Source organism: Orbicella franksi, chromosome 6, assembly GCF_964199315.1.
Source record: "Orbicella franksi chromosome 6, jaOrbFran1.1, whole genome shotgun sequence".
In the NCBI taxonomy this organism is placed as follows: Eukaryota; Metazoa; Cnidaria; class Anthozoa; order Scleractinia; family Merulinidae; genus Orbicella; species Orbicella franksi.
The window spans coordinates 30,411,056-30,424,689 of NC_138150.1; the positions used below are offsets into that span (position 1 = coordinate 30,411,056).

At 39.3% G+C, this 13,634-nt stretch overlaps 1 protein-coding gene across 1 annotated transcript; it reads right to left on the reverse strand.

Annotated features, from left to right (window-relative positions):
- Window positions 1-2,365: 2,365 nt before the first annotated feature.
- On the reverse strand, window positions 2,366-13,227 carry LOC145490286 (QRFP-like peptide receptor). The gene is made up of 5 exons (XM_081469414.1): window positions 12,366-13,227; window positions 11,564-11,691; window positions 5,491-5,761; window positions 5,003-5,257; window positions 2,366-4,250 (listed from the first exon to the last, which is right to left on the reverse strand). Exons 1-5 carry the CDS (start codon window positions 12,411-12,413, stop codon window positions 3,909-3,911), a joined length of 1,044 nt encoding a protein of 347 aa, XP_081325540.1. The 5' UTR covers window positions 12,414-13,227; the 3' UTR covers window positions 2,366-3,908.
- Between the last annotated feature and the right edge of the window lie 407 nt (window positions 13,228-13,634).

Genomic DNA, 13,634 nt, shown 5'->3' on the forward strand with positions numbered 1-13,634 from the left:
CGAGAACTCATGGAGAGCAAGGCCATTTAACTGAGTTCATATCTGATAGGTGCCCTGCATACTGCTAGGATCAACGCTATCGAATTCATCGTGAGTAGTGATAAGTTAATAAAGATGGTGAATTAAAAGTGTTTTTCATAGGATTACATTCCCTTTCTCGACAACATCATTAACTCTTTGCAAACACTTGCCGATAAACCGAAATAGACGCTATTTTTGATACATTGTAAGGCTGGGGGTTTGCAAATTATTTTGATCAACATCGAGCACAATTAATTAAAGTACATGCATAAATGCATATAGCTGAAAACCGTTTTTCCTTTCGTCTGTAATATTTTTTTAGGGTAACAACTGTAGCACATGTAATTCGTTCCATATTGGCAGTTTTAATATTCGTGCACAGCCGAAACTGACTTCAAGATAGATAAACTTTAAAACATGACGTTCGAATAAACAATCGATAAGGTCTGCACCATCATGTTTGGCGTAAATATTCGAGCGCAACCATTTCATGTAAACAGCTAAACTCTACTTTAAAAATAACAGTCCTAGCGCGGTAATTTTTTGAAATCCTTGTGTAAGACCGGGCAACGGTAAAAAAGTGCGAGCATTTGAGGGAATTTCGACTGTCGAAAAGTTGCTGCATAAACAAAATAATTTAACCTTCATAGTTCTCACCCGTGTGCTTGCAATTCTGGTGGATACTGTTCGATCTGTTTCATAACCATTCGTTTCACATCCCCTAATATGGCTCGCGCTCTGAATAAAAATTATACTGTGACTTATAATCCTTCAAATATTTTCGCTCGCGCGCGATTGGTTTAAACGCGTCACGTGACCGAATATTCCCCAGCTAAAATTGGGGAATATCCGAGGATATTCCTCAATTTTCACGGAAACTGTGCTTGTTGCGAAAGATATTTAAAGGATAAGAAACACAATAGCCTCAATTTGGCGCAAAAATATGCTCGTATTTTTGTTCCTCAAAGCTCGCATTTTCCCGCGAGCTACGCTCTCGGAAAACCGTTCGCTTCTTGGAACAGAGAATGTCCGCGGAAAAATATCCGAGTATATTTTCGCGCCAAATGGAGACTATCGTTTATATAATTTTTCCTTGGAGAGTTCAAATAGTCTTCCGCCAGTTGCGAAACGTAAGCAGTGTAAAAAAGAAAGCCACAACTAAGACTCTTTGGTCAATTGCACTACGCTCTCCAGATTTTTCTCTAACAGAGTTACCAGACTTCTCTTTCTAATAAAGTTTCTAGACTTTGCTTGCAAAGGGACCAATGTGAGTTTTGCAGGCCAGTTCGCATAACTGTCGTGGCGTTAGTTGTGTAATTAAGTTCTCGACTTTGTTTTCTGGTCCAAGTTCAGACGATCCTGCAAATGTGAATTGCGTGTACCAGGACTACCATCTGACGTTCTGAAAAGTAAGTGAATCGAAGACGGCGTCCATTGCTATTGAATCCGAAATGATTGCTCCTGCAGGTAAGGTGTTTCGCATTGTAAGCTCAATTAAACATGTTTTGGACGAAATTGGAGAATGGAGGTTGGTGGCGTTGAGTAATTGAGCATGGAGGCAGACCTGGACAAATCAAAGAAGGAAAACTATCACCGTTCATAAAAGTTCCACAACCCACCTTGCCCCTTTACTTTTAAATTACATGTATATCGTTCGCGCTTTTTCAACAGTGATATTTCTGGGAGAGCTGGGTAACATACATATTCACCCCTGTTGCTTTCTGCTACACTATGTAGACCATGTACCACGGTACCCGGTAAATCGTTAGCAGCAAAATCGGGCACGCAGAATAGCGAAAAATTCCCCATAATTTTACCTTGAGAATTCGCAATTATTGACAAAGCGAACCACCGCATCCATAAATTGGTGGTGCAAAATAATTTCTCATTAAGTAACCTTATTTTGCGTGTTTAATTTTGCGGCTAACGATTCTCTGACTAACGTACTGGTGTATGATGAGTCGATTTAGTTAAACAAAAAGTGACTGAGGTGAATATGTACGTAAAAATGCAAGTAAAAACATATCAATATTATCAGCTAAATCCAGATTATGCAGTTGGTTGAGGAGGGTCCACTTGATTATTAAGTTGTAGTCTTAAGCTTCATTATCCAATCGATAACCAGGAGAAACAACATGGATGATACGATATAGTTCTGTTAAGCTTCAATCTTCACGAAAAAAATCGATTAGTATTAATCTGATCTGAGAATTATAGTAAGTGTTCTGTATGATAGAGATGGATTTCTTTAGTATTCCATAGTGGTGGAGGATCATCCAGAGTACGTGTTGATCGACGCTGTCAAAGGCCTTTCCGAAGTGCATGAACGTGTGCTATAGAGTGACCGCGAGTTTCATTCCAGCGACTGCTCTGGAATAATTCTTAGGGTTGCGATATATTGTCACTACAAGACCTGTTCTCTCTGACACCCATTTACTGGTCCCTAAAGATTCCACGAAGGGCAACAATTAACCTTTGCAGGATAATTCGCCGAGAATTTTCCGTGGCACTTATAAAATGGTCAATCCCCTAAAGTCATTACTGTTTGGTGTCTCCCTTTTTGGGAATTGTTATCACATATCCTTCCTTCCAATCGTAAAGAATGGTTTCCTCTTCCCAGACTCTATCGAAGATCTCATACAGCATCTGAGTCGAGGAGTTTGTATATGCCCTTAGGATCTCCATCGGGCCTTGTTTTTTTTCATTCTGTAGTTTCGAATTGCTTTTGCTATTTCCTCCTTCCTGGGTTTTCAAGTGTTGACGTTCAGTTCGGTCAGGGCCTCTAGGACGACTGCAGGATCGGTTGGTGGCCTGTCCAACATCTTTTAAAGTAGCTATTATTGGTCATTCCACGCTTGACATGCCCCAGAATAGTAGGCCAACGTGTTACCAGTACAGGTGGTGTCTATAGCAAAAACGGCTTTCACTTAGACGTTCTGTTCGAAGGCGGAGTTTGCTATGTGTGTGATTAGGTCTCCATGCGGTTTCTCCAGACGCACGCGAGTGAGGGACATATTCTTTTTAAATTAGCTCACGAGGTGTCCCTGTCACGATATACGGTGCTCACAAATTTCTATCTTTCCCCACATGATTTAATTGGATATCGACCTCCTTTTTCCTAAATAAGCTGGATTTTATTTATTCACAAAAGCCCAGATACAAATCAAGAAGATCTAAAGATGTAAGCTGAACGAGCCGAGTTCATGCCACAGAGAGTTTACCACAGGTTTCTTGCAAACTATACTGTCGTTGCAATTATCAGCGCAAGATCCTTTGATCTATTTGCAAAGTCCTCCCCTGAATGTAAGCCTATAGCTCCCCTGTTGTAAACCCGTATTACTGTACATCGTATTTTCTTTTTTTCCGACATTATGTCAAGTGAATTTCTGCGCTTAGTATTGTTTGTGGGTATCTAAATATGAGCCCTGTCATTATTGAAATTGACATCTTGTCCCGATAATAAGGTATAAAGTCTGCTTACGAGCCACCTGGCCCATCACACCGATGCTTATTTCCGGTTTCTGTAGTCTAAAGCAACTGAGAGTATTTCTACTGGCTCCTACTGTCCATCGCCGGGTTGCCGCCCAGCACTAGATTCGCCGGTACCGACCACTATGCACATGAGTGGAGAGGGTAGCTGTAACAGTAAAGTGTCTTGCCCAAGAAGACAGCACAATGTCCCCGGCCAGGGCTCGTACCTGGACCAAATTCGAGTACAATAACCATGAGGCCACTGTGCCTTTCGCACTTCCAAAGAGATGTACGCCAAAAAGAATGCCGAGTACAAATACGCGCAGCGTTGAACTAGCACCGCGATCTCACTTTTCATGCACAGAATATCAAATTTACGTGTAGCAGCACCAAGATAACCTTTACAATTCTTACTTCTAAGAAAATGCGACTTTAGGGTTTGTTGTATGGTTGATAGTTTTGGGGCCCTCAGCATTCTCAGTTTCCCTTGTGGCACCAATCCTGCTTGCAAAACGAAAGGTACAGCGCATCATCCTCTTAACTTTCTCCCGAAATTGTTGGTTGAACAAAGCATAAACAAAGGGGTTTACTGCAGAATTGAACAGAGCCATTGTGTTGGTAATGACCACGTAAACACTACTATGGGAGGTAAAATGCTTTAAAGCGTAGGAAACTGAACTCGTCCCCCACGAGATTCCAAAGATTGAGCTGACAGTTATGACCATCAAGGTGACTCTCTTCCGTACCTTCATAACACCCTGTGAATAGAAATGCATATTTCGATTTAAAAGGTCATAAAGATCGACAATGTTTAAAACACATCATCAAATGTAACCCTTCCACACGGCTTTTCAAGCTAATTTAGATAATTCATCATGTTTAAACAAAGGAAATCATGGTCGGGACATTATTCGGATATCTGAAATTAATTGACATAGATTTTTTACGCTTTTTACGATTTTTACGTCCTCTCCCTAACGATAAAGACATATTGGACGATTTTCCAAAGAATTCCGACCACTTTCCGAAGATTTTCGAAGATTCTCCAAAACTTGGCCGAAGACCACACGAACCGTCGATTCCAAACAATCTCCGAAATTTTGCGAAAGATTTCTGAAAAAAATTGCCGAAGACTTTCGAGGAAAATCGAAAGATGTTTCGATCATGCACCAACAAATTTTATTACAGTTTAAGGGTCTAACGTGATATCAGTGAAGTAATCGATAGCTTCACTAGAAAGGATATGGAAAATACGCCAGCCGAGTCCCGGATGTGGTTTTGTATGAATTTTACGAGTGCATGGTGTATTTTCCAGTAAAACACTCTTGTCTATATAATAAAGTCCGCTACGCGTCGTTATTTCAACTTAGCTCTTGGAAAGTGTGGTCAAACCTGATAAATCAGTCCCATACCATTTGCATTATTGTGCAGGATTCAATTTCAAATGGTGACACAAGGCATTATCTAGAACGCTGTCAGTTTAAAAATCTTTAAATTAGTTGACTCTTACCTTTTGTTGGTGGGTAAGTCCATTGTCCTTATTACGTTTGAACCACAAAGTGTACACGACCATGGAGTACAAGCCAACCATCAGTGCCAAAGGAAGAGCAGTCGTGGCTAAAAGCCATATCAAGCTATAAGCCTTGGCCATCCACTCACCAGGAAAGGTCTCCCCACAGCTTTGGATTCTCTTGTCAAAATTCGTTACCAGGAATCCAGGGAAGGTGAAGATAAGTGAAAAGATCCAAGAACCAGGTATGATCACCTAAAATCGTGATGTGGAAAATGAACGAAATAAGCAGAACAACCAGGTGTTAAACAGTCCCTAGCCTCCAGGTTTGATTTTTGCAAATGGAAAACGCCTCAAATTTACCTGCCAGTTTCATTCCTCTGTTTACCAGCAGCATAAACGATAAAGAAGTAACAATTTAAACATGACGGTGGATTAAGGCTATGTGTAAGATGAAAGAAAGTGCATCCTCGTGCATCATAAGTTACCTTTAGCTTGCGCTTGGTAAGTCTTCCTTTGTTTCCATGGGGATGCATCACAGCGTAGAAGCGTTCAACAGCAACAGCCACCAGCGTAAACGCCGAGGAAACTCCTCCAAACCAGCCCAGTGTTCCACCTGTTAACAATCTGCATAAAGCTTTACCCGCCTCCCCGTCTGGGTGGGTGAAAGTACGGCTTAGAATGAACTTTGGTGCAAGAAATATCGCGAAGGTTATGTCTGCCACAGCTAGGTTCACAAGGAGATAATTTATTGAAATCCTGCAGGAGAAAATATCAGCTTTAGTTCACAAACGGAAAAAAAGCTTCTGTACCCTATGAATCAAAAGTTTGGGTGCAATAAAACTATTGTCTAAATTATATATTATACAGTCGTTCTAACTGATTGCATATACCTATCTGTAAAACTTTGGTTTGTTGACGAAGAAAAATGTTGATTTTAGCAATAGACAGAGGTTGAAGGTCAGCTAATAAAATCATAAGGTGTATATATTAAAGTGGCGGCGTCGAACGCACTCATAATCTTTGATAACTACTAGTATATTATAGAGTCGTTTCAACCCCTATTTCTATGCCGTTTTATGCTATAATTACTGTATGCCATTTCTAGTTTATTTTAAAGTTATTTTTATATATTTATATCGCATTTGACAATTTTTTTCACAGATGATCCACTTTAATCTTTAGACTCTAGACTGTTTAAAGTACTATTGAAATATATTTTGAGACAGTGGATTTCAATGGTGCATGACGGGACGCACGGAACTTCTACTGGAAGTACCGCAGAGAAATGGTAGAAAATTTTCCTAGCATTCCTTATATACTCTCACTAGGGTTCTTCGTCTTGCGGCCAGGGAAGGCGTCATAGTCTGTTTCAGTGACATGTCGATGATATCAAATTAAAAAAAAAAAACACAAATGACCGATGGAATATGAGACAGGCTTTAAAATGAAGTCACGATATTAATAGTGTTCTAAAAGTAAATAGTGTGTTCGAGTCATTCCCGATGCTTTTAAATGATGGCGGACTTCACCGACGCCAATAATCTGGAACAAAACAAGGTCATTATATATCGGATCACGTCTAAACACACGTGAAGAAAGACTTAGGAAGGAAAAAAAGGTGAGCGGACAAAACCGGGGATTGCCGATAAATCAAGTAATCCCCCAATAATGAACGAATTACACAACATGAACCTTCCTCTGCTTCTCCCCCTGAACCAAGATCAGATCTACAAACTGAACTTAAAGATAACAAAGTGCCTACGAATGGATGTTGAGCGTGGCGAGCAGACGTAAATGTCTTGTTTACCCAATGAAAGTCATCACAATAAACTCTGAGCTTGCATCGAGATGCTTGTCCGGGCGTAAAGGAGCGTTTAATTAATCAATCTAACACAGATCTTAAGGAATAAAAGCCCAGATGATTTGGAATACTTGTCTGAGTATGTAGTTGGCAGTTGGAGCAAAGTGCAATATTATCACGCCCGGCAATTGAAGTTATTGTGTAGAAAAAATCGCACAATTACACAGCCGAGGGCAAAAAGAAAAAACAAACAAAGCGCGAGGAGAAACTTAGTACATGAAGCGAAGATAAGTTGTCAGTGCTTTAGTAGACCATGCACGGCTACCAGTGGCTTGGCCAATCGCTTGGCCAATGGCTCGTACAGGCAACAAATCGTAAAAGTCCGTATACAACGACCTCCGAAAGAAGTGAGCCCGCCCTCATCCCCTGAAAAAAGAGGAACTAAGGTTCAAAAGTATTTTTCCAATCAATAACCTAAATAACGTACGATAAACTGATGACGATTCAACTAGGGAAGGTATAGCTAATTCCAGGAGGCGTCATGAAGCGCCCTGGTAAAACAAACCCCGAAAAAAATTTTCATCAAGTAACAAGAAGGTACTAACCGGACCTTGTCTTCAAATTGAAATTACTAAAATTGACAACTTTGCATCATTTTTAACAGGAACGGATAAAAAGAACGTTTAATCGTATTGAAATTAAAAACTCGACCAGAGCAATTAAATATTTATAAAGCGGACTAACGTAGCAGTGCATCATGAACAGTAAAAATAGTTTAAGGTATCTTACATCATGGTCTACATATGAAGTGCCCACCCATGTGCCAGCAACATAAATTTGAACTGGATTGAAGAATTTCTAAAAGATTTATAAGAACTCAGTATTTTTACGAATTTCACCCACAGCCTTATAGGAACACAGCCCTGTTCTTATAGAATTAAAAAAAAAAAATAAACACCAGGAAGAGATAATTACAGTATAAGTCATTTGCGTCCCCACATGGGGTGAAAGATTCTCGCCCATATCAACTTTCGTTTCTCTAATAAGTTCTCGCGCGTTTAGAGATGCGCCACAGTCGCGTTTTAGGCGCAGGGATTCCAACCAATGCTTACCTAACCTTTTAAAGATGCTGCTTTTAGCCCTCCCCCAAATCTACACACGTGTATTTCGCTTGAGTATTTCAACTTTTTAAAGCTGCTACTTTTATCCCTTCCTCAAATCTACACACAACTATTTCACTTGTGGAAGTCTTTCGATTTGCACAGTGCTTGGGTGAGAGATTCTCGCCACTATCAACTTTCATTTCTCTGGCAAGTTCCCGGGCGTTTAGAGATGCCCCACACTAGGTGCCGGGATCTTAACCAATGCTTTCTTAACTTTTAAAGAATGCTACTTTTAGCCCTCCCCCAAATCTACACACGTGTATTTTACTCGTGGAAGTCTGTCGCTTTGGACAATGCTTGGGTTAAAAATTCTCGCCCTTTTATATCTTTTTTTTCACTCGCGTGTTTTCGCGCGTTTAGCGATGCGGCACACTCGCGTTTTTTGTGTGGGGATCCCAAACTATGCTTACGGGGCTCTTTAAAAATGCTCGATGGTTTTCCACAAGTGAAATACACGTTTGTAGATTTGGTGGAGGGCTAAAAGTAGAATTTTTAAAAAGTTAGATAAGCGTTGGTTGGATCCCCGCACTTAAAACGCGAGTGTGGTGCATCTCTAAACGTGCGAGAACTTACCAGAGAAAAGAAAGTTGATATGGACGAGAATCTCTAACCCCATGAGAGAACGCAAATGACTTCTACTGTAGGCATCTCTTCCTGGTGGTTTTTTTTTTTTTTTTTTTTTTTTTTTTTTTGCCTTTTTAATTCTATGAGAACAGGGCTGTATTCCTCTAAGGCTGTGGGTGTAATTCGTAAAAACACTGAGTTCTTATAAATCGTTAAGAAATTCTTCAATCCAGTTCAAATTTATGTTGCTGGCACATGGGTGGGCACTTCATATGTAGACCGTGATGTAAGATACCTTAAACTATTTGTACTGTTCATGATGCACTGCTACGTTAATCCGCTTTATAAATGTTTAACTGCTCTGGTCGAGTTTTTAATTTCAATACGATTAAACGTTCTTTTTATCCGTTCCTGTTAAAAATGATGCAAAGTTGTCAGTTTTAATTAGTAATTTCAATTTGAAGGCAAGGTCCGGTTAATACCTTCTTGTTACTTGATGAAAATTTTTTTCGGGGTTTGTTTTACCAGGGCGCTTCATGACGCCTCCTGGAATAAGCTATACCCTCCCTGGTCGAATCGTCATCAGTTTATCGTAAGTTATTTAGGTTATTGATTGGAAAAATAATTATACTCTTGAACCTTAGTTCCTCTCTTTTCTGAGGGGATGGGGGGTGGGCTCACTTCTTTCGGAGGTCGCTACTTATGGACGTTTACGATTCGTTGCGTGTACGAGCCAGTGGCCAAGCGATTGGCCAAGCGATTGGAAGCCGTGCATGATCTGCTAAAGCATTGACAATCTATCTTAGCTCCATGTACTAAGTTTCTTCTCGCGCTTTTTGTTTTTTTTGTTTTTGTTTTTGTTTTTTTGTTTTTGCCCTCGGCGGTGTAATTGTGCGATATTTTCTACACAATAACTCCAATTACCGAGCATGATAATACTGCACGTGGCTCCCACTGCCAACGACATGCTCAGACAAGTATTCCAGATCATCTGGGTTTTTATTCCTTAAGATCTGTGTTAGATTGGTTTCTCTTTTTTCCAGGCGTGACATACCCAAGTGGGGCAGTTCAGAAGCAACTGCTGGATCAAGTGTATGGTGAAGCTAATATTAACCCTTCAGATGTTGCATATGTTGAAGCTCATGGCACAGGCACCAAGGCTGGTGACCCTGAAGAGCTGAATGCAATCACATCTGTCTTCTGCAAGAACCGTCCTGGACCCCTGCTCATTGGCTCAGTCAAGTCTAATATGGGACATCCTGAACCAATCAAACGCTCCTTTACGCCCGGTGTGAGCCCACCCCCCAGCCATTGTAATGTCTTTCATTGGGTAAACAAGACATTTACGTCTGCTCGCCACGCTCAACATCCATTCGTAGGCACTTTGTTATCTTTAAGTTCAGTTTGTAGATCTGATCTTGGTTCAGGGGGAGAAGCAGAGGAAGGTTCATGTTGTGAAATTCGTTCATTATTGGGGGATTACTTGATTTATCGGCATTCCCCGGTTTTGTCCGCTCACCTTTTTTCCTACCCAAGTCTTTCTTCACGTGTGTTTAGACGTGATCCGATATATAATGACCTTGTTTTGTTCCCGATTATTGGCGTCGGTGGAGTCCGCCATCATTTGAAAGCATCGGGAATGACTCGAACGCACTATTTACTTTTAAAACACTATTAATATCGTTACTTCATTTTAAAGCTTGTGTCATATTCCAACGGTCCTTTCTGGTTTATTTTTTATTGGATATCATCGACATGTCACTGAAACAGATTATGACGCCTTCCCTGGCCGCAAGACGAAGAACCCTAGTGAGAGTATATAAGGAACGCTAGGAAAATTTCCAACCATTTCTCTGCGGTACTTACAGTAGAGGCCCCGTGCGTCCCGTCTACTTCCGTTAAAACTACTTTAAAAATAGTCTTGCAGATTAAAACCTGTTTTTAAAACTATTTGTATTCTGTTTTTATTTGCTGAGTTCGTAAGGAGATTTTTAAAGTAGTTACAGACTATTGTAATTATATATTTATTTAAACTTAGCAAAGGATTTCGAGTTTTGGAATTTAAACCATAATTAAAAGCCTTTCAAAATACTTTTCAAACATTGTCTCAATGGTGTTTTAAGCAAGTTGAGACACCATTTAAATCAGTCGAAAAATACCTTAAAAATACACTTTTCGCCCTATTTTTAATCTATCTCATAAAATTGGTAAAAGACAGTTTTTAAAAATAGTATTTAAATACATTTAAAATAGTATTTGGTTTGGTAAGGGTACGCTCCGAGGCTTGGGGAAATAACAAAAGAAATGGCATCGAAGTTGAGGGATGAATAACTAATTCCCTTTGTTTTGTTCCCTCGGGCCTCGTAGCCAACCAGTTAGAATTTTGATATATGGAAAATGACTATTCGGCTAAGTATGTTAAAAATAGACCAGATAAAGAAAAATTGATCAGTTGTGTACAAGAAAGTGAAGAACACTCTCCACTATTTGGATAACTTTTTTTCAGCTATATTAAATGAGAGCTAGTTTGGTGCCTTTATTGTTATGACAATACGACCATTTCAGAATTTAAATTCACGAACGAGCACGATATATATCAATTCTACAGTCCCAAGAATGAATTGGCAGAAACAGATTCAAGCTGTATTGACGAGCCGAGCTAATTGCTATCACATTAACATGAGGAGATGAAGAAAGTAAGAAGGTCCGATCAATGAAAGGGACAATTAATAAATTCCTTATGGAATAAGCATTGCTAACATTAGAAAACGTTGTGTCGCATAGCTCTCTAACGCAACGTAAGCCAAGTAAACCTAGCACTGTGTCACTGCATGGAGCGCCAAAAATAATACGAATTTACGAATTTTGTGTAACGCATGAGTCCCAGAGCTCAACGGTAAAAACGCAAAGAGCAGATCAGTGACGGATCAGCTCTTCGAAAGCTACTTTTCAATCTGATATTATATTAAATTTCATCTCTTCTGGAGATAAGCTGGCAGTGAATAATAAAGTATTTCAATTTAAGCCTACCTCATTTCTCTATTTTTCGTTATGATGACACAAACAAGAGTGTTTCCAATAATATTTGTAATGATGAGTATACAGTGTACCGTTGTTACGGCAGCTTCGGCAGACATGTTTAGTGACGTATGGTGAGGCTGAAACCAAAACAAATTCAAATGTATCAGTATTAAATATTGTAAAATTTATGAAAAATACGCAGGTCATAAAGGGCCTCAAAGACAACGGTTTCTGGTGTTTACAATGTTCATTCCTTTAGGAGTGTATCACACCCTTTCTTACTTTCATTTTCTAAATAATGTCATTTCGTATAATGTTATTTCATATAACTTATTTCGTATACATAATTAACTAAGTGGCGAAGGCTCGTCAATCTGATAGCTTGCTTCTGCCGATGCATTTCGGGGAGAGTATTTCGTACCCGTTCATGATCTTCAAAGCCTCTAAATATCACATTGCCATAACAGATTATAACAATGAAGCCACCAAACCAGGTAGTTGGGCGAGAGTCATCACGCATTTTAAAAGTAAAATCAGTTAAGAAAGACACATGTACTTTGGTGTTTGAAACAAAACCTGTGAGAACTTCAAAATTATTCATGTTTATCAAAACAGGAACTTTTGGGAAACATTGTTATTTTGGGTCAATTACCAGCGCGCGAAAAAGATTTAAAACCCTTTGTCAAAGGCGCCTTCTTTTGTTGAATGAACTGTTTTATTTTCAAGCTAAAGGAGGCCTTCTGGTAGGATTCAATTAATTGAACAAGGCAACTAAAGTTGAAGTTCTTCGTCTTTAAGTTCGAATTCGTACCTCGCATGTACATCTATCGTCATGTCGTCGTTCTGCGTCATTTTGCATAAATGTCTCTTAGCTGGGAAAATACAAGGTTTTACACTGCATATGGTGTTGTAGTTATAGTATACGCCGCCTCAAACTTACAGCGTTCCATTTTTTTCTGGTCACAATCAACTGACAACTTTCTCTAAAACCTGCATTTATCGCCGTCGAAACGACAGGTGCACGATAAATAATAGATGCATATGAAGACTAAAATTCGTGCAAAATTTCCTAAGGTTTAATTCTATCCAATCTTCTGGGGCTAACTTTTAATTATCTGATGACAATATTTATTCTCTTTGCATCCGCCTTAATAGCACGTAACTGCAATAGCATTTACCGACCGAAATTACAAACGCATCTTCAAAACGCAGCCAGAGAAGATAAACTGTATGAGGTCATAAAGACAGATCTAGCCCGGGGGGCTGTGATAATTTTTTCATGCATGCTTCAATATTTTGTCAGTTAACTACATATGTGTGATAAGATTAAAATATAGAGAGGTCTAACCAACATATGCGAGCATGGCACACGTACCTTTTTTCTTATCCAGCAAAAGATAGAACTGTGTCAGTAGACTAAACAACAGAATTGGTGAAGTACATCATTATTAGTTAAACAACACAGAATAGTCACATGCTGCTTCTCTTTCATAATCAATTTTGTTTTTTCTCCTTTCCGTTGTCATGACGTATCCTGTACAAGTTGACATCTGTCTTCAGATGTTTCCCTACGCTTACAGACTGATCACAGAGTTTGACATTCATCATTTTAGCACTCAGCTGCCGTCAAAAATGGCGGAAAATTGTGCGTTTCCTTTTTGCTCTTACACATCAGCGCGATTGTATTTATAGATTAGTTACTAGTGCATGTCTTGCTTTTTCTAAATCATTAATTTGATTAGGAAAAGCTGCAAGTGTCATAATAATTTTTCGACAAGGCTAATTTTAGTTAATTTCAATACCATCAAAAGCCGACCGGTACATCGAGTTTGAAGTCGAACCTAACAGTTTCTGAAGCCCAGTCCTCTATATATTCTGTTGTGTGAAAACCTGTTTTGCGGCAAGAAAGAAGCATTCCGTCGAGAGACATAAAAGTGAGGTACATTTTGGTACATTCGCATTCGTGAAATGGATATGGAACTTGGACCATCAAGAACAAAAATAAGTGATTGTAAACCTTTTTCGACATTACGGATGCTTCAATTTTTTTTTTTTTCACAAGGGTGTATTTCCTTTATTG

Bases quoted from the DNA above. Each gene is read 5' to 3' on its own strand.
- LOC145490286 (XM_081469414.1), bottom strand. From the start codon at position 12,413: ATGCAAAATGACGCAGAACGACGACATGACGATAGATGTACATGCGAG. The intron at 5,762-11,563 runs GTAGGCTTAAAT...TTTCTCCTGCAG, and splicing joins ACGAAAAATAGAGAAATGAG to GATTTCAATAAATTATCTCC. The intron at 4,251-5,002 runs GTAAGAGTCAAC...TTCTATTCACAG, and splicing joins GACTTACCCACCAACAAAAG to GGTGTTATGAAGGTACGGAA.